This window comes from Apteryx rowi, unplaced genomic scaffold (assembly GCF_003343035.1).
Source record: "Apteryx rowi isolate R43461 unplaced genomic scaffold, aptRow1 scaffold_337, whole genome shotgun sequence".
In the NCBI taxonomy this organism is placed as follows: Eukaryota; Metazoa; Chordata; class Aves; order Apterygiformes; family Apterygidae; genus Apteryx; species Apteryx rowi.
The window spans coordinates 641381-664619 of record NW_020449830.1 but is presented as its reverse complement, the minus strand read 5'-3'; the positions used below and the strand labels follow the sequence as shown (position 1 = coordinate 664619).

At 39.9% G+C, this 23239-nt stretch overlaps 1 protein-coding gene across 1 annotated transcript in view; it reads left to right on the top strand.

The window, feature by feature from the left end:
* Window positions 1–213: 213 nt before the first annotated feature.
* Window positions 214–23239, top strand: part of GRB10 (growth factor receptor bound protein 10) — a 112764-nt gene continuing 89738 nt past the window's right edge. Inside the window, exon 1 of the mRNA XM_026072067.1 lies at window positions 214–266. Within this exon, the coding sequence (XP_025927852.1) occupies window positions 216–266 (51 nt within the window). The 5' untranslated portion in view covers window positions 214–215. The remainder of the gene's footprint in view (window positions 267–23239) is intronic.

Sequence of the window (23239 nt, the reverse complement as noted above, 5' to 3'; positions counted from 1 at the left end):
TATTTTCCAGACTGCAGACAGCAAACTTGCAGATTTGCTACTCCAAGTTGATGCAAATCCTTGTCACCTCATCTTGCTCCTCTTGGTCTTCCCTCTCCAACTGTTTTCAATAATAAGTTGATGAAATGTCTTCAGTGTGGTTTCTGACAGTCTGTCTGTACTCTGCAGGTCCTGTGAAGCAGTAGATGTAATCTGAAGAAAACTTGAAGGAACAAATGGCTTTAGCTGGCTGCCCAGACTCCTTTTTACATCTTCCTTATCGGATAGTAAGTTATGAAACTGCATGTTCGTGTCAGATTGTAGCATTGTGTTGCTATGTGCCAGTGATTGATTGTGAATTCAAACTTTTCATCAGTCTGCCAATAGCTGTCTGGCTGTTCTCTGGGTTTTACTAACTTTTGGTAACAGAACCTCTATTATCATCCTGTATTCAAGACCTACTGCTGAAAAAATTGGATTTGTAGGTTATATTGGCTAAGATTTGATACCTTTCCTTAGATTAGCCAGTTTGTATTTGGAAGAAAGCACTCCATTCCCCCTGAAAAATGATAAGCAACAATACCGGTGAAATGCCTTGCACCAAAAAGTATCCATGTTTGCTGAATGTTACGCTTGTAGGAACAAAGGCAGAGATTTTTACACTCAGTGAGATCGTATGTTTGTTTAGTCATTATCTTGTATCTAAGCAGCCAATATGGCATACTGCAAAGAATATATATTTAAAAAAAAAAAAAAAACAGAAAACCCCTCAACTCAGTTCAATGGTGCTAGGCAAAAACACACATAGAAGTTCTCCTTTTTTCAGGCAATTGTGGTTGGCATAATGCATGCTTTGTATTTTTTAKGGAACTGCAAATCTGCTATTTCAGGCATGACCTGCTTTTTGCCCCCTCCCCCCTTTTTTCCCCTCCTTTGCTTTCATGCTGTGCCTACCACCATAAGGATTCAGTTATGATTTTGGGCCCTGCAGATACACAAATGAGTAAATAGAGTACCATATGACATTTAAACTTTTTTCCCTTTGTCTCAAGAGAAACATTGCCAGCAGTGATTACTACAGTCATGCTACTTACTTAAAAAAAGAAAAAAAAAATCCTCTATAGGATACTTTGAATTCAAAATACATGAACTTAAACTTTTTTCCCCAACAGAAAACCTCAAATTAGTTAAGACTAACCTTACTTTATGCTGTTGTCAGTTGAATTCACCCTAATGTTTTTCCTGATAACAGGAAAAATTGTAGCAGTTCTGTTCGAATTGCTTTTCCAGTTATAAAGACTGAATGGACTTTGAGAAATCAGGTGTCATGAAAATCTGTATTATTATACCTAGGTCTGTGGTTTTAAAAGAATACATGAATCGATGTGCCTTGATTTCATATTTTTTGTTGCACTGTGAAATTACACTTCAAATTCACTTGGAGCATCATCTGAGTCATGATAGTAAGCTGAAGGAATGTAGATCTATAGAAGAGAAATTTTAAATTGTAGGCAGTGATTCTGAACCACAAGTTCTTTACCAGATATGAAACTTTCTCATGAAAATAGTGTCTTTAGTGCCCCAGTTCAGCAGCCATGAGGTACATCAAAGACTTGCTGCCATTTCATCCAGGCAAATTTGTGATGGAGAAGGCTCAAATTTGTCTCGTAGCTGTGGCAAATTCTTACTGCTTATGAACCAATGAGCTGGGGAAGGCAAATATATATTATCTTAGTGTGGGTTATTTAAATATTTGATAATCTTTCTAAAATGTTCTGAGCAAATTTGTTTTCTGTGACTTGCACATTATTTTTCTCTTGGAGGTGAATGATCTTCTAGTCCAGAAAGCCTGGATCTTTGTTCAGCTGTTCCACAGTGTTGAATTACAATAAATAACTGTATCAAACTTTTACCTGCATTTTTTTAAATATTGTAGTTAATCATTCAAATTAAACTATTCAGGCTTTCAAAAAGTCATCAGATTGGGGTTGCATAAGGAAAAGAAGACTTGTATTTTGAGTTCTGAGTGCTTTCCAGCCATGCACTTAGGCTTTTCTCACTAACTAGGAGAGCTAGAAACAGAAGTGAAATTGGAGATTGTAAGGTGGTCATGAGAATTTTGAAACCAAAGCACTAAGACGACACTCTCCATTCCCCCATCCCAAAATTTGTTTACCTTTTCTAAAAGTGCAAGAGCATTTGTAACTTCAGAGACAGGAGTCTCTCCAGCACAGCTGGGCAACTGTGAATTTCCCTTGGCACTTCCCCTTGTTCTTACAAAACCTGTAGATAATCTGCTTAAGTCCAGGACAGTCAATAGACTAGAAGTCTCTTTCACAATCAAAAGATGCTCTTGCCTGTGTCTGCAGCTCGGTTGGTTGGATCCCGCACATTTGTCAGAGCAGCGTGATTGACTTAAGATGGTGGGAGAGTGACTCCCTGCTAATATTTTTGGTCATAGCTTACTGTGTGTTAACTATCCTAAATGCTTGTAAYGGGTTTAAAGACTAGTTTTGGAAGCCCATTCACAACTACTCTGCCTTCTGTCACAAGTTAAGTTCACGTTACAAAAACTGAACATCTGTTTTTCCACCCCTACTAAATCTGACTTAGAAGCTTTTCATCAACTTGTCTTTCAAACTTGGCTACAGTGCCAGCATTGTGTTGGTAAAAAGGCTAAAAGAAGGTTAAACTAAATATGCTCTAGATTAGAGTGTGAACAAGTATTCTTATTCTCTTTTTTCAGTACATTTTCTGACTTGATATGAATGGAAGTCTGTACAGAACATTCTTCCAAAGTCCCTAAGGTTGGGATCTTAATGTTGCAACTTCGATGTTTAGAATAAATTGACACATTTAAGTTTGGGATTGCATTCAAAACACTGACAGCAAGAGAAATGAGGACCTGCAAAAATGTATATGTACTACAGAATATCCTTTAGGATGGCCTCTGGCTAAGTCTCCTCTGCTCTTCTTTTTCCCATTTTTGGGGAGAGGGGAAAGGCCAAAAGCCTCTGACTAACTTCCATGCTGGGCTTTTTATGTGCAATATTTGCTGCTTTTAGAAGCTCTGGGGTCCTGTTTAAGAGGCGCCTTTTTTTTTTTTTTTTTTTTTTAAATCAATCTCGGGAGTTAGCACATAAACCAGTCACACTGAGTGCATTCTCCTGGAAACAATCTCTTGCTTTGTGGAAAAAATCAATACTACCTTTTAGTGGCTTTCAGGAGCCCTTTCCAAATTTTCTAACTCTTCAATAAAAATCCGACAGTGAGAATTGGCAGTGTTTGTCTTCTGTTCCTGGAAATTCAGAACATAGTCCCAGAATTTCTCAGAAAAAATGGGATGATTTACTGTGTTTCCATTCTTTTGCAATCTGTAGTCACAACAGTATTTATGTGCAGTGACTTGAACTCTTAGGAAAGATTTAATTCTTTAACCCTTTGATGTATGAATTGTGCAAGTCTCTGACGTCATAAATAACAAAACAATTTTCTTAGTTTCTGAACATGAAAATCTGTGCATGCAAGCATGAGATTTTCTGTTCATCTTCTGTCTTCCCCCCCCCCCCCGCCCCCAGTTTACTTTCCCATAACCAAGTTGTGGGAATGACTGTTTTATTAATTAAGCTCCACAGAGTTTGTTTTCACAGGGCTGAATTCTTATCAGAGAGAAGACTTGTTTGGATCATGCTCGGCATCTAACATTTGCACGAAATGCAATACAAAGCCATATTCACAAAACAGGGAGAAAATTCAAATTGTTTTCTCCTATATGTACAGAACTCTATATTTCAGGATTGCAAATAGTCCTGCTGACCGAATAAGAGAGCAGAATTTTGCATATCATACTTGAAAAGCTTTGTGCACTTCAAGAGTAGAGAAATAAGTACTTAAGAGAATTTATCCATTAGAAGCTAGCTAGTGTGATATATGCCTCCTTTTTAATGCTGTCAGATTTATGGATGTGGAGAAAACTTATTGTTAATATGATAGAAATTGTCACATATCCTTGCCTTAAGTTGGAGGAACAGCTAGGTACAAATTCTCCAGAGTATAGTATGGCATTTTGATTCTTTTTTTCCATAAAATCATACAATAAATTAAAAGGCACCTTTAGAGGTAATCTAATCCAAGTCCATGGCATACAGCATTTATAGCTGGTGTCCTTTGTCTCTGTGAGCATGTCTTTTTTGCATTTTATTTTTCTACTTTTTCGGGAGTTGATTGCTTTGGTAAGGTTTTTTTGGAGAGGATTTCTGGTTAAGCAGAAACCAAAATGTTCATATCTCTAATTCAAAGTTACCTGTGTCATGGTGGGTGCTGGACACCTCATTCCTATGAAATCCAGATGCCTCCTGTATGACTTAGTCCTATCTCTGCCACAAAAAAATGTTTGGGGATGGAGCAATCTGATAGTGTCAATATAGATACACATGCTGCTGTATGAATAAATGTCTGGGTGCCACAAGCTTCTTAGTGCTTCATAACACAACATCAAAAAACCCCAAAACCATAATTGCAGAACTTGTGTCCAAGTGGCCTGAAAACCTATGTGGGGGAGGGCTGTTGAGACCTATGTTTTGGCCCTCGTAGTTTGTCTGACACAGTTTGAAAACTTTCATTCACTGAGCTATCAACAATTGTGCATTGCAGCTATGGTGAACTATTCTCTTTCTTATTGCTTTTAAGATTCAAAATAAACAGTGGCTGAGTTCATTCCCTTTAGGCTGAAATGTGCAAGAACGTTGCTTGTATAGACTTTCGCCTGGAGTTTGGGGTTTTTCTTGCTAGCAGGGCCATGTGGAACAACGCAGGGCTCAAACAGGCTTTCAAAGCACTTGAGCGTAGCTGAGTGGAAAACACCAGAGGCATGACTGAATTGCATCATTCCTCTACATACTGTATGAAGAGGTGAAGCTGAAATGTTGCTACTGCCAATGCAGAAAGTCATCAGATTTCTGAAATATGGTGTTAGTCAACAGATATTTTGTTGATGATGCTCTTGTTTTAGCAGTTTGCATGTTGCAAGTGGTGTATAGGGTTGATGGACTGCAGCAGACATGAAGTACAAGGCAGTGAGAACATTAGTAAATGTTTTTACAAGACATCTTGCCTCCAATATGAAGTTATGAAATCTGTCTCCCTGAGTGCAGCTTGCGAATGAATTTTACAGATAGGGTTGATGCCACTCTGTAGATTTTGTTGAAGAGCAACTGGAGGTGTATTTCTAGCCGCTATCTATTGTTCATGGAAAGAGATTTACCAAAAGAGTTGTCCCAAAAGCCATTGTTTACACTCACATTAAAATAAAAATACAGTACTCACATTTTAAAGATGGCATYGGAAGTGTACGTGGCTCCACTTTCAGATGTGATCAGAGTATTGTATAGGAAGCAAAAGAACGTCAAAGAAATTTGTACTTCACATGAAGTTATTTTATACAAATAACTTTAGTCTTCCTTCTCCTAAGAAATACCCATCATTTTGTGTTTTTGCTGTACCAGCTTCTATCTGTCTACAGTTCTAACTGAAAATCTGTATTTGACCTGTTTAACCTTCTATTTTTATATTCTAATTTAGGTGGAAGTTGGTTGGCAAAATATAAAGAGCATTTCTTGAATGTGAACAAGCAATTTTAATGTCTAGATCCACATTTCTCTCTAGACATGATTTTCAACCTGCAAAAAAAGACTCAAAGCGTTCTAATTATCACACATCTCATATACTGCTTTTCCCTGAATTTTGAACAGCAGTGAGGAAACAATCTAGGTATTGCAAATCAAGTAAGGAAATTGAGTAATGAAGCTCAACTTTGCATCTTGCTGGTTTCACACTCGTGCTTAACCAGTAGACTGAATCAATCTTTCTGATCTCATTGCATCATTTTATATGAGCTTTCTCTTAGATTTGTCCCTAGACTTAGCCATAGTTTGCATACATGTTCAGATCTGCCAAGTTTACTGCTTTTCTGAGGAAACTCTTGGTCTTGATCTGCTTTGTCATTCTCCTGGAAAATATGAGCAGTCTGGTGCTGCTTGTGAAGCCAGGCTTTTGGTGAAGTCAGGCAGGTGCCATATGTGTTCACAGCTGAGGGTGGAGTTGAAAACTGTGCCTGCCTTATGCCATTTGGGGATTTTTTCATTCAAATGCATTCATTTCACATGTTCAAGCAAGTGTTTTTCTTGTATTATGTCTCTTCACTGCAGTTGAAAATTGATGAAAGAATTTATAGGGAAAATTTCATGGATTTTATTCATGTTCTTTGCAAGACTGCTTTGCAAGAAAACAAAAAGCAGTGAATCTCTCCAGGTTCTGGCTTGTATGCAACTTTGAAGATGCCACTTCTGGATTCTAAGAACACCTACGTTGATTAAAAAAAACAGACCTATTTCTGGTGTTTTTTTCACAAAACTTTACAAGAGACCACTGTGAAGTAACGATAACAAGAAGTTTAGCAGACTATAGCACCAAATTAAGTTCTGTATATTTATTCTGAATGGGATCTTTTCCAAAAGAATAAATATATAACAAGCTATTTACCAGCTAGTTATTTTGGAGAACTACCAGCAGGAATGTTTTCATGTTAGTAACAGCTCTCTCTTAATGGAAGAGAGAAACTGGTGTACTAATCCTAGGACAGCTTCACACTTCCAAGTCTGTGGAGAGCCTGAAATATAACAGAATGGAACTGTTACTTAAAATTGGCTTTGTTTAGTCAACTGGAATTACTTTTATGCTAGTTGTGTGTGTGTGGTGCGGGGAGAGAGGTTGTTTTTGTTTTTAACGAACCTTCCTTCTACAGTGTGTTCTGTATTTCACTTATGGAGAAATAATGACTGCTGGAGAAGGTTTGGTTTTTGGTTTTTGTTTTTTTTGTTTGTTTTTTGTTTTTTGGGCTTTTTTGTGTTTTTGTGKTTTTTTTTGGGTGGGGTTTTGGGGGTTTTTGTGTTTTTTGGGGTGGGGTTGTTTTGGGGGGTTTGGGGGGGTTTTTTGTTTTTTGTTTTTTTGGGTTTTTTTTATGAGGAAGATCGGATTCCTGTGTATTTGGAGCTGTTGCTTTTCAGGAAAATGCTTGTGGCTCAGATAATTCTTAATGTTGCTGTCCATGCCAGTTGACTTGGAGAGGCCTATTCTGTCCTTGGTGAAAAACAGAGATATAATGTTATTTTTATAGTCTTTAAGTATTTCTAAGAAGTATATCTTGATACAGACCCTGCTAAAAGTTACACCCAATATACTTTCTTGYCTTACACAGTTTAAGGGGAGACTGTTTGATCCAAGGAAGGGCAGAATTTCATAGGCACTTAAGCCATGACTTTTTTTTAAGTTGGGGGGGAAAAAAAACACACACAGAAACTCATATGAAGTTGGTTAAGTGTCACCAACTCTAAAAGCAGAAATTTTCTATTTCTCAAGTGAACTGTGGGTGAAGCTTCCAAAACTTCCTTTTAATGTGATGTCTCTTGGCAGGGACCATTTGTTTCTTTGCTTGCAGGCCATGTAGTCATAATGCTGTGGCTGAGTTCTGGTCTTGAGCTGCTCAAGAAAGGATGATCTAAACTCACTGATCACAGTGAGCTTGGCTTTGGTTGGGGATGTGTCACTTCCTTAGTAAAGCTAGGGATGAATCCATCAATTCTAGCTAGCACTAGCTATGACTGGAAAGGATCTTCACCTGCTTGATTTTCATCCTTTAGAATTTTTTTTCTTTTTCAATATCTAATATATTATAGTCTGAAGTACTTTATTTTATTTTTTTTTAGTTATCCCTAGGTTCCCACAAAGCTTTGCTGCTTTTCATGTTTGTATTTCATTTCCACCATTGCAGGTGTGTGCCATTCTCAGAGATGTGGCATGGAAATCAAGGTACAGAACTAGGACTTTATCCTTATTCTTGAAGAATTGGCTTTGCTTTTTTCAGGATGGAATTTTACTGAATTGATCAGATTTCAGTAGTAGTTTACATAGGACCAGAATATTCGTGTTAAGGGTCCTTCTTGGCACATAGTACCGATGCTTTAATCTGAGGCATTATGATAGTGTTTTCTTTCCAGTTTTGAAAGACAGCAAGCAAGCAATTGGAGAACACAAATGTACAACAAAGCTCTCAAGCCTTGCTGCTATTTTAAGATAGCTTTGGCTTGTGTACTGGCAAGACCAGTGTGCATGTCCTAGTCTCTACAATGAAAGACAAACCCTCAGAAACAGCCAGTGGTTTTGGAGCGTCCTTGTCCTCTGCAAGCTGAATGTTAGACAATGGCTTAAGAGTCTACTACATACTGGCTGTAGCTCTTAAAGTCTTGCACACTGGCTCCATTTTTTGGACATAATTTTGGCAAGTAAGGGGAACCTGGCAATCCTTCATGCTGGAGGCCTCAGCTCTAATAAAGCGCTTTAGTTATTAGCACAAGTAAATAGTTGTCCATTTGTGCTTCATTAATGCATATTAGTCATACAGTAAATATTGTCATGCTGGCAAGTTCCCCAGAATACTGACTACTTCTACACAGTTCAGGAGGGGATTTCTGACAAAGTGGTGTTGGCACCTTTCTTGAAAAAGTTCTTGAAGTTATTAGTGTAGAAGAGTGACAGACCATGATTTCAACTCACGTGGGTTTTTGTAAAACTGATTCTTCAGTGGAGGCAAAGGAGGATTTCTGATGAATCTACCTTGTTGTAGTGGATCCTTCTCAAGATTTTAGTTAACTTTCTACAGTCTTCTGCTGTATATGAAGCAGATCATTTTGGGCTGGGGGGAATGCAAATGATATGCCTACTTTTCTAATGAAAATAATTCGATATTCAAAACTATTATCATGGGATTGTCCAATATTGTAAAATTTCAGCTATATATTAGAAGAAATCAATGTTTACAACAATACGATGAAATCAAAAGACAGCACCGTGATCCATAATCTGTGTAAATTTCTGAGTTTCTTGAGTGATGAGACTCAAAAATACAAATGGTGTAAAACTGTGAGCTGAAATGACGGGTTAGTTAAGTATGGCTTGTCCTTTGGAACAGATAGCGTGGATTTACCAGTTGATTTCTTGTCTTTCACGTCCCTGGACGTGGCTTCCAGGAGGATTTGTTCTATAATCTTGCCAGACACTGAGGCAAGACTGACCAGCTTGTGGTTCCCCATATCCTCCTTTCCCATTTTGAAGAAGGATATGATAATTGCCTCCTCACCATCATCAGGATCCTCCTCTGATCACAGTGACTTCTTGAAGATAGCATCCTCACAGTGACATCAGCCAGCTCCCTTAGCACCCTTTGATACATCCCATCTGGTCCTATGAATTTGTGCATGTCCAGTTAGCTTTTGTGGTCCATAACTTCACCTTCCTTTACTGGGGGTAAAGTCCCCCAGACACTGTGCTTGGAGACCTGGGAAACCTGAGGGCAAGCCTTAGTAGTAAAAAAAATGAGGCAAAGAAACCATTGATCTTTTCTGTGTCCTTAATCACTGGGTCCCTTGCCCAGTTGAGCACTACCTACGCTAACATTAGTTACAACATCTCTGTATTCCTCCTGGATAGCCCCTTCCTGCTTCCACCTTCTTTGCATTTGGGCATTTGAGCTTAAGTAGGAGCTCCTTGTCCATCCATGCTGGACTTGTGCCATCCCTGTGCGACTTCGTGCATGTCCAAATGGACCACTCTTGTGCTTGGAGGAGGCTGTACTTGGAGATCAGCTTGTTCTCCTGGACACCTTTGTCCTTCAGGCAGATCCCTGAACAAGCCAAAATCTGCTTTCCAGCAGTTCAGGGCTGTAATTCTGCTAGTAGTCTTACTTCATTTTCTCTTGCTTTCTTCATCTCAGGAGGGTATCAGGCCACCATCAGCCTCTGCCTCCCCAGCCAGTTTGTCTTTGTCCATGAGTCAGCTTTGGTGACTCATTGATAAAGCAGAGCACCTCCCCAGTTTGCTCACTGAACATCTGTGTTGCGAAGTTGTCTTCAGCCCACTCCAGCAGTCTTTGCAGCACACAAAATTAGCTGCAGCTGGAATTGCACTGCTTGCTTGTGAGTGGGTCAAAGATGTGATTTAGCTGATTTGTCTCCAGTTTCTCCCCATTCCACACACCCAGCTGCAAAAGTGGACTTATCTGGTCTAGGCAAGGCAGGTGCTCCAGGCTTTCAGCTTCTCCAGACTGATGGTTGTCTTTCATCAGCCTCTTTTGGAAACAAGCATTGAGCTGGGACAGAAGGACTCACCAATGCATAATAGAGGCAAAGGAGAACCCAGGAGTGCTAGCCTGTGGCCAGGTGGTTCCAGGCCCATCTCCGTCCTTTGTGGCTTCCCAGCCGAGCTCTTGGTACTCTGTCCCCTGTTGTGGCACCCTCCCACCCTTCCTGGTGATTCCTCTCTGTCCCAAGGTTTTTATTCAAGCGGGCTCTCTCCTCTGCTGCCTTCTCTGAGGATGTGCTGCCAGCCACATCTCCCCACACTGGCTATGTGTTTTGCCAGCTTCTGCCCTCAGGCTTGACTGGTGTGGCTGTACTTTGGTCAGAAGCTCCCCTGCCTCTGTCCCTGTGGTGGGGTCAGGGTTGGGTGTGATGAGGCAGGAGTCCTGGCCAGGACCTCTCCTCCCCTCTCCGTCGGGGTCCAGTGCAGAAGAGATGCCACCTCTTCTCACTGCAGGGGCAGGGAACAGCAGAGGTCAGGAAGAGAGGGATTCACAAAGACCTGAAATGCAAGAGCTGTTTTAGTATTGCAAGGAGACTATGCCTGCCTGTGGGATTTCTGTCTTCTCCACCTCTCTGGCARGTACCTAAGCTGCCTTAGACTTTCTTGAGGGGCTGAGTGCAGGCTGATGAGGAGCAGTGCTCTTTTCTCCTGCACAATCCTCCCATGTGCTCTTTTCCTGCTCCTCATCTGCATACCACCCCCCACCCCAGTCTCTCCCTTGCGCTTATCCTTGCTCCGATAGCAGGTGAGCGTGGACCCCTTGGCTAGGCAGAAGTGGAGGCCATGGGGTCTCCCATCGCTGGTGACACTGTTACAGCTACAGGTGGCAATTTGTTGGAAATAGTGGTTGTTGGAGCCGACCCGTGCAACTCTCCCCTGCAGCCTGGGCTGGCTGTTGAGGAGATGGTCTTTCCTGGGCTTTGTTGTTCTCAAGGAATCTGCTCAAAGTCCTTCAGGCACCAGCCAAGGGGTGGAAATAGGTCCCTGATTGTGCACAGAGGGGAGAAACTCAGCAAGCTGGGGCCAGTCCTTCTTTTAAGGACTCTGGGTGATGGTTTGCCCAGCATGGGCCAGGTAGTTCATATCGTCAGCATAGTTTGGTTGCCCAGGTCTGCTGCAGTCAGTTCTGCCCTCAAAGGGGGCTGCTATGGGCTGAAAGATGCCATAACTTAGAAGAACAGGGGGCTGAGGCCCCTTTCCTTGGTATCCTTCGCACGTGCCATTTTGCTGCACACACACAAAGGCTGCCCCTGGGGCACAAGGCCTGCCCTTGGCCCCCCTTTGGGCATCCTGTGCTCCAGCTCCCTCCTCAGCCCACAGGCCCGCTGCTGGGCTCCATCCAGGATGTCATTGCTGGACTGGTCCTGACTGTCTGCAGAGCCCCAAACACAGCAGCCCAGGTCTTTAATTTTTTTGACTTTTCGCAGTATTTTTCCTCAGCTTAATTCTCTCGTAATTTGCCACTGATGGCACCTATAGTAAAGATGAAATGGTAAACATGTTGTGAGAGCTGTTAACATACATGAACTGCCTTTTGCAGCTTTCCTGGTGATGCTCTGCTCTCATGATATCACCTTCATTTTTATGCAAAATAAAGTTAAAAAAAAAAAAGGGGGGGGGACCTTGCAAGGGGAATGCTTTAAGATCCTGGAGTCGTATAAATTGTCAGGCACAGGAAGAAGTGGTATTAGTTTAAAAACTGCAAAGAGAATATGTGATGGAAGAACAAGGACGATACCTCACTGGCATTTTATGTGTGCCTGTGTTCTCCATGCTATTTAGATTACTTCAGCCTGTGTGCTGAAACACAGATCCGCAAACTGCTGACCTGGCACTGGATCTTCTGTAAAAAGCTCCATTTTTGGTATCTTGCGCTAACTGTAATGCTTCGAATATCTTCATTTAAAATAACATTAATTAATGAACTTAGCTGGTGTATCTTAAGAGGGATCTAACTAAGGAGCAGAGTTCTAAGTGTGGGTTTGGTAAATTCTTTATGGAAAATTATATAGAGAGAATTTTGCTACATTATCTTGTCAGATATTCTTAATGTAAAGAGAGTGACTTTGTGCATCAAAAGTATGCTTTTGCTTGAATTATTCTTTAGAATAATTCCCTCTAAGACAATGGCAAATTAGATATCCAGAGTAAATTAGATTTTTGAGTACCATTCTACTCCCCACCCCCAATACATTTTTTTTTTTCTGTGCTCTGTCTTCTGATTTTGAAAAAGGAACTGCTAAATTAAATGACAAAGGATATGGGAAGACTGTAGTGATAGGTATGATTTATAAACTGTTATTTCACTTTTCCCCCCTTCCATTTGTTGTTCTGACTCTTAAAATCTCACAATTAGATACTATTTCTGGATTGAGCCTTGATTTGCAGTTTTAGCTAGAATAAATAGTTCACTATATTGGATTGCTGCAGAAGGTAACTCTGGGATCATTCGTGTATAACATACACTCTTCAGTATATACATGAGTGTTTTATGTGTTATTTATACTTGTTAGATCATTTCAGTTTGTCCCTTAAATGTAGCAGATATCCATATATTAGAGCAATTTATAGCATGTGTACCCACCCACATATGCACATTCAATTTTATGTGAATTAAAAACAACAATAACAACAAAAAACTGATAACAGACTTGGAATATTTCTAACCAAATACTAATATTAACATTTGGGATAGTCATCTCATACCTTTTGTGGTTAGAGGCACTTGCAGAATCTGTTCCCTGAATTCTAAGGTAAACATGAATTAGGACTTGAAAGTGCCTATTTCCCTACTGTTGCCCGTAAGGAAGTATAGGTTAGTATGATAGAAGCTTGAATGCCTTCCTACATACTTGCTGATGAAATTTCTACATGATTTTTTTTTTCCTGACATGACTGACAGCTTAACCAAATGTGCTAAGTATGTTCTGAAAAAGGCATCTCTTGCGATGTTTTTTCTGGAGCCCTTTATACCCTCAAAATTGTGATAAATTGCTGACTGTTGAACATGAATTGGCTGGATGATTTAGTAGCAAGACGAAACTACTATGCTGGATGAGAACAGGTTGGAAAAATAATTTTCTGACAGCTTATCTTTTGGAGCACAACTTGCCCAGCAGCTTAAAATAAAACCAAACCCACAAGATCAGAAACTTCTCATTGCCGTTCCCACCAGCATCTTCCAGAACAAGAATATACTGACATGATAAGGTACTTTATGGGAATGCACGATTACACACATGGTGTCAGTGTTGCGGTATTGTGCTAATGAGCTCCCAGGTAATTGGCAACAATTAAATTTCTTGTTTTAACTAGATGACATAGTCTTCAGTACAATTGTATCCTGTAGGTGGCTTGTTCCTTTCACTCAAAGCTTGCTTCTGAAGCCTGATTCAAAGTTTTACTCCTTTCTTCCTCATTCTATTGTTTCTTTATTTGATCTCTGATTTGACTTTAATCTCTGCAGGAATCTTTTTCACTATTTTTATTCCCTCAATCTGTGCTTTCAGGTCAGAAAAAATAGCTCAAAAACTACAGGAAGCAGTATAGTAAATACTGATCATGCTGTAAAAGCTACCACCCTGAATTCTGGAGTTAATCACTCTCTCAGCTGAAACATGGTAGCTGCTCATGAGCAAGCTCCTAGCCCCTCCAACTGTAAACAAGTCCTGTATTTCCCCCCTGTTCTTTGGTTTCAGGGGAAAAGTGGGGAGAGAAATATCTTTCAAAGCCACTTGAATACTGATTTAACAACAGCACATCTGATCACATGCTAACTTCCTTGGAGTCAACAGCCTAAGTCCATTTGACAGAAGGGTTCTTGTGGTTAGTAGCTGTAGCATTTCTGTGTTGCTAAAACCAGTGCAATGCATACTGCAGTATGGGCACACATGCTATATATATATATATATATATTATATATATATATATATATATATATATATATAAAAAAATCTGTTTGGGTTTTCTTAAGCTGGAAACCCTTTTCTTCTGACTGACCAGGGTTTGCATGGCTGTTGAAATTTGTCATTGTTTGGAGACCCTGTACATGTGTGTCTTGTTTGGGTTGGTTTGTTTGCTTTGTTTCATGTACTACCTTTGTAATTTTTGGCACACAATATTGTCCTCCAGTAACACACTGGCAATTATGAAAGCTCTTTGATCTGTTGACATCTTAACATAGCCTAGTATTCAGAAAAGTTACGCAGAATTAAAAGAGCTATTGTTGTTAACCATATTAAAATGTTGCAGTGTATGTTCTCAAGTGCTGTGGGTCACTTTGGATGTATCCAGTAGGCCTCAGCAAAAAGCAGGGAGAAGCTGAATATCAAAATAAGCAGTCACTCAACACTCTTTGCTGTGAACTAGTTTAAAAAAAAAAAAAAAAAAAAAAACCTCCACTCAAGAAGAGGTGATTGGCAGTCTTGCTTTTAGCAAGCAGTTTTTTTATCCAGTGCCAGTTTGTGCAAAAACTAAAGATTTACACTTTGTATTGGGCTTTCCAGGGACAGCTTGCAACTTTACATGTAATCTGTTACTATTTAAATGCAAATTGCTGAGCTTTTCAGAATTTTCTTCCTTTACAGAATGTTAAGTCAATAAAGATGTTCTGATAAATCCCTCTTCTTAATGCAGGGTAATTGGTAGAGCTACCTTCAATTAGCTCACTTTCCTTAAGGAGGGGAAAAGGTGGCAACCACAGCATTAAAAAAAAAAAAAGAAAAGACTATGTTTTAGTAATACTGGAACAAACTGTAACAATGAAACATATTTCATAACTAGATTTTTTTTTAAAATCAGACACAGGTAGAGTATTCACTAAGAGAAGCTGTCATGCTGAAAAGTGTCTGAGCTGCTTGAATATTACTATAGTGAAATTAGTTATTTATCATACTCTGTTAAGGGATATGCAGAGGCTAAAAATACAACAGGTTTCATTCATTTTGAGAAATAGAGATAAGATACTGGTGTGCTGAAACATCCAAATCACTGGTGTTAGTCTTAGTTTTGTTCTGTTTTCTTTCAAACTGTTGTGAATTGAGAATTTGTATGTAGGTGGCACTGTAGCATAGTTTGTGTTGGAAATATCGTCCTACCTTCACTAAAATTCGGGAGCAGTGGCTTATGAAGTCTAATAAAGCAACACTCTACTGAGAATTTTCTTAGGAAAACTGTCTTGATGACTAGTGAGAAATGTGCAGTAATGTCACTTTCTTGAAACTGTGAAGGTCAAATAAAATTCAAACGTGATTAAAGAATGAAATAAATGCATCTTGTTTTGTTGTTTTTTTTTTTCCCTGAAGGCTTGCTGCAATGTAAGCAATACAAAAGGACAACATTTTTTTTTTTTTAGGAACCTATATATTGTAGACAACTTTATGGCTTAAACTCCATCCTTTTCTTTGCATAAATTACTGTATTGATTTGCTCTGAAAGTTTGGAACCCTGCCATGTGGTTCGTGGGTGAGCACAGTGGTCTGTTGCTGTACAACATCTGATGCTGGATTGTTAATGATGAAAAGGCAAGAGTGTCATTGTTTAGAGTAGCTATACCTGTGGGGTTTTTTTGTTTTTTTTTTTTTTTTTAACAGAAGTTGTAGAGCTGTCAGTTGGGATATATGAATCTCTACCTCATTTCTGAGATCTTAAATACCTTTTTAGTAAGGATTGCTGTTTGGGAAATGCATGAAAAGTTAATTACATATCTAACTGAAAGCAAGCCACCTGAAGCATTAACATCCCTGTCTGAGGTGGGGAATTAGTTCTGGGGCAGATTGCACCATGCAGTGGATAAATGGTTCTTTTTCTAAGCAGAAAGGTGTGTGGTCAATATAATTAAGATCATATGTTTAGTCGAATGGGACAACCATTTCTAGACCTAGTTAATTGCTATCTAATGCCAAGGATCACTCTCCAGGGCGAGAGGGAAGAGGTATCAAGCACACCCTGAATTGCAGCAATTGAGCAGATAGGCTAGGAAATGCAGAGAGAGATAAAGGCCATATCACTGACAGCTGAAGTGGGTAAAGATAGCAGAGTGCTCTTGTATATGAAATTGTTCAGCACGGCATTTGAAATTCATCAGGTTATCAAGATGAAGACCCGAAAAACAATTTCATTGATACTCTGGAAGTTATTTTGTTAGCTGATTGATGTCCTATGAATTCTAATGTCGTTGTGAATGTGGTGGCCCTTGCCACGTAGGAAGCTTATTATTGTAGGAAGTTTATTATTGTATCGGCTCTGTCAAGGGCAGTGAAGAATCATCTTCCCCTATCAGCCCTTTTTAAACCTGAACCATCAAGAAGACAAAAGGGCACAGTACTATTGCCTTTAAGAAAAGACACCGATTTTCAGGTGGCATCAATGTCTTTGCTTTGTGTTTCATGCTATTTTCATTCCTTTGTTAGTTTCACCGCTCCTGAGGTTTTCAGGGGTACCTAGCTGAAAGGGAACATGCACCTAAATGTAATTTAGGCCATCTAGCTGTAGTTGCTTCTTTCCAAAGAGTAGTTTTGAATACCTGTTCTTAAAAAGAGTGTACTTGCATAGAAACAGTAGTTCCTACAACCTAGGCAGCACCTTNCCCCCCCCAGGGACACACAAACGAGTTACCGCTCTGCCAAATCCCAGAGTCCACCGGGTCGTCTCTTCATGCAATGAGCCTTCCAAGAAGGTTAATGTAGTGCATCATTAGCGTGAGCTGGGACAGACTGTCCAAGGCAGTTCGTAGAACATCTCCCCTCCACTTTGTGCAAGGGTGCTTTCAAAACCCAAATCCCACAGCCAGTGTTCTTAGAAGCTGCTGGCTGCCAGCATTGCTATAATCAGAGCTGTAGTAGGTTTGATGCCAAGTAGAACAGATGAGCTACCTTCTATTTCGTAGGTCTGATGAGTTTGGGGAGGGCAGCAGGTTGAAAACGATCAGATAACTTGTACCTTCTGTGTGCAGCAACTTCTCCCAAAAGAACATGTCAAGATTTTTTTGTAATGCAGGTTAAAACATTTTGAGGAAACTCTCAGAGTAAACTGGTATGTTGGTGTTGGCAGGTGTGTTATATGCTCAAATTTTCCATAGCACCTGTGTACAAACATTCCCATATGTGTTTCTCATCTTTTCCTCTTTCTTATAAGGAGGGAGTATAGCCTGGCCAGGCACTTGAGAAACTTGAACAAGACCTGGGAAGTTAGCCTAGTCAAGAATCCTTATGAGGGTCAAAGTTTTGCAAGCAGCTACACTTCCTAGAGGTAAAATACTCCCTTAGATTGTGTGAGCACTGTCTAGTATAGTAGTTGGTATGGTATGTATGCCTAAGTTCATTAGAGTCTTGCTATGTTTTTAACTCAATTTAAGTAGAATAGTCTATTAAATATCAATCCTTTGATAACAGAACAATGTTAAATCCCACTGAAAAACTTCTTTAAAAAAAAGGAATATGACATCTTTCCTTGGTTTATCTTATACTTTCTAATAGTAGCAAAACTCAGTTTCTTTTTAACTCCTGTCACCAAATACAGTGTATTCTGGCAGCAAATGGATCTTTCAGTGACGTTATGGATAGAGTCAATATTGACCAAAATGAAAGAACTTGGAATGTGCAGTAAAGTAGGGGTTTTGTAGCTTTGTCAGTGGYAGTCCTTTGGCAGTGAGACTGAGTTGCTTTGGAGGTAAAGCTAACTTACAATTAAGTACAAGCTAAAGATTCATTGTCAGGATCTATGGGCACTAATAGAAGAAACAGAATTTCCATATAAGCATATAATTTTCTACTGTGAAAATCTCTAACCAATGCTATTTCCTAACATAAACTTCATTTATTCAATGGTGTTTTGTAAGAAATGAAATGGAGCCTAGTTTATGTATTAAAAATGAAGCAAAAAGACTTGCATCAGAAAATAAACGCTTCATTTCTATAAGTGCTTTCTAGCTGAAGACAGCTTTAAGAAGTGATTGCTTTCACTGAGAATCTTGTGCACTTTTTTTTTTCTCTGTATTTCAGGACTTTACTTTAGCTGTAAACTATGTAAACTGTCTCTTAACAGCCACAGTGGTTTTAGTCTCATTAAAAATAGAACAAAGCTTTTAGCATTTCTAAGCCTGTCAGTTGGATTCCTTTCTTGCTAGATGATTAAAAGACAGCAACCATGATGCATTGAATCTCTTCTACCGTAATAAATGAGGTCTGGTCCAAAATGTACATGCTGTGGAATATACTTATGCATTTTCTCTGTACAATAACTGTGTGTGGACCTGAAAGGCGGCTAAATTCTTGCAAAAATGGTTAGTTTGTACTAAGAAAGGACTGTATCTAGTGAGATATTTATTTAATTTGAAGCAACTTTTGTAAAATTACAGTTGCAATAGAATTGAAAACCCTGGTAATGCTGATTTTACAAAGTTCAGCCTGTAGAGGCTGAATCTGTAATGCTCGCATGTATGCATGCTGTGGAAGTCCATTGCTGAAGTTTTTAGATAACATAGGGTGCTGACTCCTGCCTTGCTGGTGAAAAACCTTTTAGAATAAACTGCTATTACAAAATAACTTTTGGGAGGTTGCTAATTGTAGTCCAGCTCTTACTAAGTGGATTTTTTTTTTCCCTGGGAACGGAAGAGGTTTTTTTTTTTTTTTTTTTTTTTGGAAAATGGAAGAAACTGGCTAGTTGCTGAAAGTATCTTCTGGTGTGAAACAATACTGTCCTGACAGTAGTTGCAATGCAGGTAATGGCACATCACATAGCTGTGATAACATTCCTTAAAATAAGTCTGAAACATCTTCAGAAAATAACTCCTTTTGACTCAGCTATACCAATATGTAGTATAAATATATCAGTCTGCAAGGCACTTTCTTTATATATAATAAAGCTTTTTTTCTTGGTATAGAAGATGAAACACTTCATTGATTTGGAGAATGCACACTACTGGGTTTTGGTATAGACTGGATCCAAAAAAACCATTTTTTTCTGAATTGTAGCACTTTCTGGGCAGTGGGTTAGTAAAACTCAGATGGGAGTCGGGAGAGAAGTTCTTTCAAGGTCAGACTGGCAAGTATTTCTGCCTTCCCCTGCATCATGGGGTGTAATATAATTCCTGTGATCACAACTTCATTTAACAAATTCCCTGCCACTGCAGAGACATAGACCATGGGCACGGGTCTGTTTCTTTTCCTTTCTTTCTTTCTTAATTTATGGCATGTTGTGATTCTTGTGGGTGTTGTATTTGTATCTGATGGGCTTTTCAGGCTATTGAGGGCTGTATGAATGTGTGGATAGTGAAGGTTCTGTGTACCATTCCAGGCTATTGCATGTTTTCTGTGATTCACAGTGATTATGTTCAGAGGTGATATAGGGTAACAGGTGGACTATAGGAAGGAATGTTCTTCTACCTTCACTGTTCTAATAATCCAAAACTGGGCATGTTTACTGTAGGTTCTGGGGGTTATCTCTGTCAGTCTTGACAGTCAGTATTGTAAAATCAGATGAATTCCAACTGTTAGTGGTTTTGGTGCTTCAGGATAGAGCCTGACTTTTGACAAACCTAAGTGGCTTTATTTTAAGCCCTTGTTTGTACAAGCTCTCTTAGCAATGAGGAATGTTAAAATTCTAGGTTCACAGTTGCTTTGTTGACTTACTGAGCCTTTCAGTTGGCTCTTACCTAGCCAAATGACTATAGTCAAGAGGCTGGAAAGCTAGTTACAGCTCTTTAATTATGTAATATGTGGTTTGTCTAAGAATGTACTTTTAAGGTTTTTGCCTGGTGTTCAAAGCCTTTTTCCCCCCCCCCCCTCCTTCCTTTCTATTACATGTTAAGCACAAGCCCAGGGAAGATGAGGTTGGAGCACCCCAGAAACAGCTCTAGGAGAAGACAGTAAAAAATATAAACTGTGCTTGAGTAAACTTGAAATCGTATGCAAAACGATAACTTTGGATAAACCCAAGAGCATTGATCTTCCCTCACAGTGGTATTTGAGACAAATTTCCTCATGCTCTGGGATGTCAGTGGTAAGGCAGGCTGAAAATATGTTGTACCAAACAGCTTTATGGTAGGAGACAGTGCTGCTGTATTTAGCTGCTAAGACGACCAGTGACTTAAATCTTAAGAAAGGAGCATCACATGCATTACTAATTGATCTAGACCTTGGAGTTTGGATTAGAGCTTGGACATTGATCTGGGTCTGCCTGGTCGTTTTCTTCTTGTAACAGTCTATGTGTTTGCCTTCATGGGGGGGAGTGTAAAATTGAGTGACAGAACAGAAACTGTTGCTGGCTGCAGATACCAGTAAACTAAAGGAAAGTTCACTTGGGTAAATAGTTGAATACTCAGTATGTCCTATAACTGATTCTGTACTCCTCCTCACAAAATGTCAGGCTTTAAGCAACCTAAAGCTGCAAAAACATGACATAAAAAGAAGCATAGCTTAGAAAACAATGCAGAAACAGGTATAGATCACTTTATTAACTTCATGCAGAAAAAACTTACTTTACGTACATGCAAAAAGTCCTTTATTTGGGAAGTAAAGAATGGTATGAAGTCACCCTCAGAAGAAATTCTGCCTAATTTGTTTATTGTCTAGTGAGATAGAAGGAACTACAGAAGCATGCTAAGTATGGCAGTCTGGGATCAGACCAAAGAAGTGTTCATCTACCTCTGCATCCAGTCTCAAAGAGTAACAAATGGCAGATCTAAAAGAGAGTATAATTTCTCAAGGTATCCCCTTCCTGCTTCTAGGTTCCCTGAGCCAGGAGCTGTATCCAGTCTTTAATAGCCCTTGATGGACTTCTCATCAGTGAATTTTAATTGCTTTTTTTGAACCTACTTATACGTGAACCCTCTGCCATAGTTTCTTCAGTCTGGGCTATCAGAAAGTACTTAATTTTGCTTTACACAGGCTGCCTGAACAGAGTAAAGCTAAGGTGGCTCAAGTAATGAGTTGGCTAATTTTCTCTTCATGCTTGATTAGTTTCGAGACATCTACTTTGTGTGATAAAGTGACACTGCTAGGTGGGCAGAGATGTGCCGTAGCTGTAGGAGAGCTTCTGTGCAAACCAAGGCGTTATCTGTGTTGATCGTCTCTTAAATTGCAGTGGAGCCCGTGAGCATGTCTGACTTTGCTTTCTGTTGTGCTGGACAGTGTACAAACATCAGAAGTATGTCATGATCTTAATTTGTCGCTGTGGGATTGCTGGCAGGAGCCTGTGTGACTCTTGCTCAATTGAACCTTTTGTTCAGGGGCATGGCTATGTGGGTTTGCTGATAGCTACAGTGAGTCTGAACCCAGGCACTGTCGTCTTGATGGTCTGGACATGCAAAGTCTGGATGCGCTCCCAGAGGCTTCCGAGAAGCTCTGCTGAAACTTGTGTCCTTCCTTAATCTCTTAAATTTCCAGTGGCTGCTCGAGTTAGAGTAGCTTTCTCTAGAGGCCTGGAAATCCTCTGTTACTTAAGATTGCAACTTTTTCCTTCCTAGTTAAATTCAGGTTGCTTGCTTTGTAAAGAAAGGAGGGGGGGATGGAAGTATAGATGGTAGCTTATTATTTGTACTCGTGGATCTGCTTCCTCCCTTTTAAACCCTGTTTACCTGTAAGATTAGTCTGAATGACTGGAAAACCTTTACTGAAGGAACCAGGATGAGAGCAGTAGTAATGGCGAGTAATACACTGGTTAGCCAAATACTGTTGCCTCCCACTGTTAAATGCTGCTCTGTACTGAGCTAAACTGCAGACAGGAACAGCAGCCCTTGGAGCCAAGGAAGGCGATTAAGGAACACTTATGCAGACAGCAGAGCTACTCTAGTATGCGGTTGATAGAGTCTCTGATTAAAATGTCAGATTTAATGTTTTCTTTGATAATTGCAACAGCTACCGTACTAGCACAAATAGCAGCAAATATAGCATGTCACAGCTGAATGAGCGTAACTTGAAAGACTTGGTTATGGATTGAAAAATAATCCCAGATTGTCCTGGTTATTGATACGGGGAGATAATACTGCTTATGAATGGACTGTGGCTCTTAATGTGATGCAGACATGTAGCATTTTGCATGGTACGACACGGATTTGCAAAGGACCCTGAAAGCTGACCTGCGATGTCCGTGTGTTTGGCCATACAAAATTCTAAGCGCTTTAAGAGACTCTATAAAAATAAACCTTGCTTCAGATCCTCCTAGCGCGCTGGCTAGTCACTTGATTAATCAACCTGGGTCACAGACGCTGACTGACAGAGCAAACAGCATATGCAAACAAGTTAGCGAGGGCTAATGCCCAAACTGGCTTCTAAAAATACCGTAAGAATAGCTGGACGATACAGTAAGTTAAGTAACATGCTTTAATTTCATATTGGGAGCATTTATGGGAAGAGGGGAGATAGCTGAGGATTAAAATATGGAGAAAACGCATGACTTGTTGGGAGCACGGTTTTGGGGGCAGCAGGGAGGAGGGAATGATGGACAAAAGCAGGTGCCCACCTTGCCAACAGCCCYGGCCGAGGTTGGACCAAACAATGCGGCCCCGCTGTGGCAGTTTAGCATGCAGCAATTATATAACTTTTTTTTTAACCTTGTTCCAGTGTCTGTCTGACTTCTACTGCAGTTGGCAAAGTGCCATTGTTTGTCTTTGAAGGACTTATGTAAATAGACTCTGGAGGGTCATGTGAAACTATCATGAGCTCTTTAAAATCGCCTGGCGCTTACCTTTCCTGTGCTGCCTGCATTGCTTTCGCAGGTGTGGTTCTGTTTATGCAGGGCTGCCGTTTGATTTTAGCAACTGCGTGGTGCTGGCCCTTGGGGCCTGGAGGAAACCTTTTGTTCCCCATTTTGCTCAAGCTCCAGGCAAATTCTGTAGCCCTTCTGGGAAGGGGCTTTCACCCACTGCAAGAGGCAGGGACTTCAGCTTTGCGAAGGTTGCCCTGACCATCCCTTCACAGCTTCAGTAACTGAAGCCTCTGCTTCTGAAAACACTGGCATATATTACTGTGACTTTGCCTTAAACTTTGTGAATAAGACCTGTACCAGGCAGTATGGTTAAGTCCCAGCTTCCCTGCGCAAAATTCAAAATTCAGGTGTTCTGGTCTAC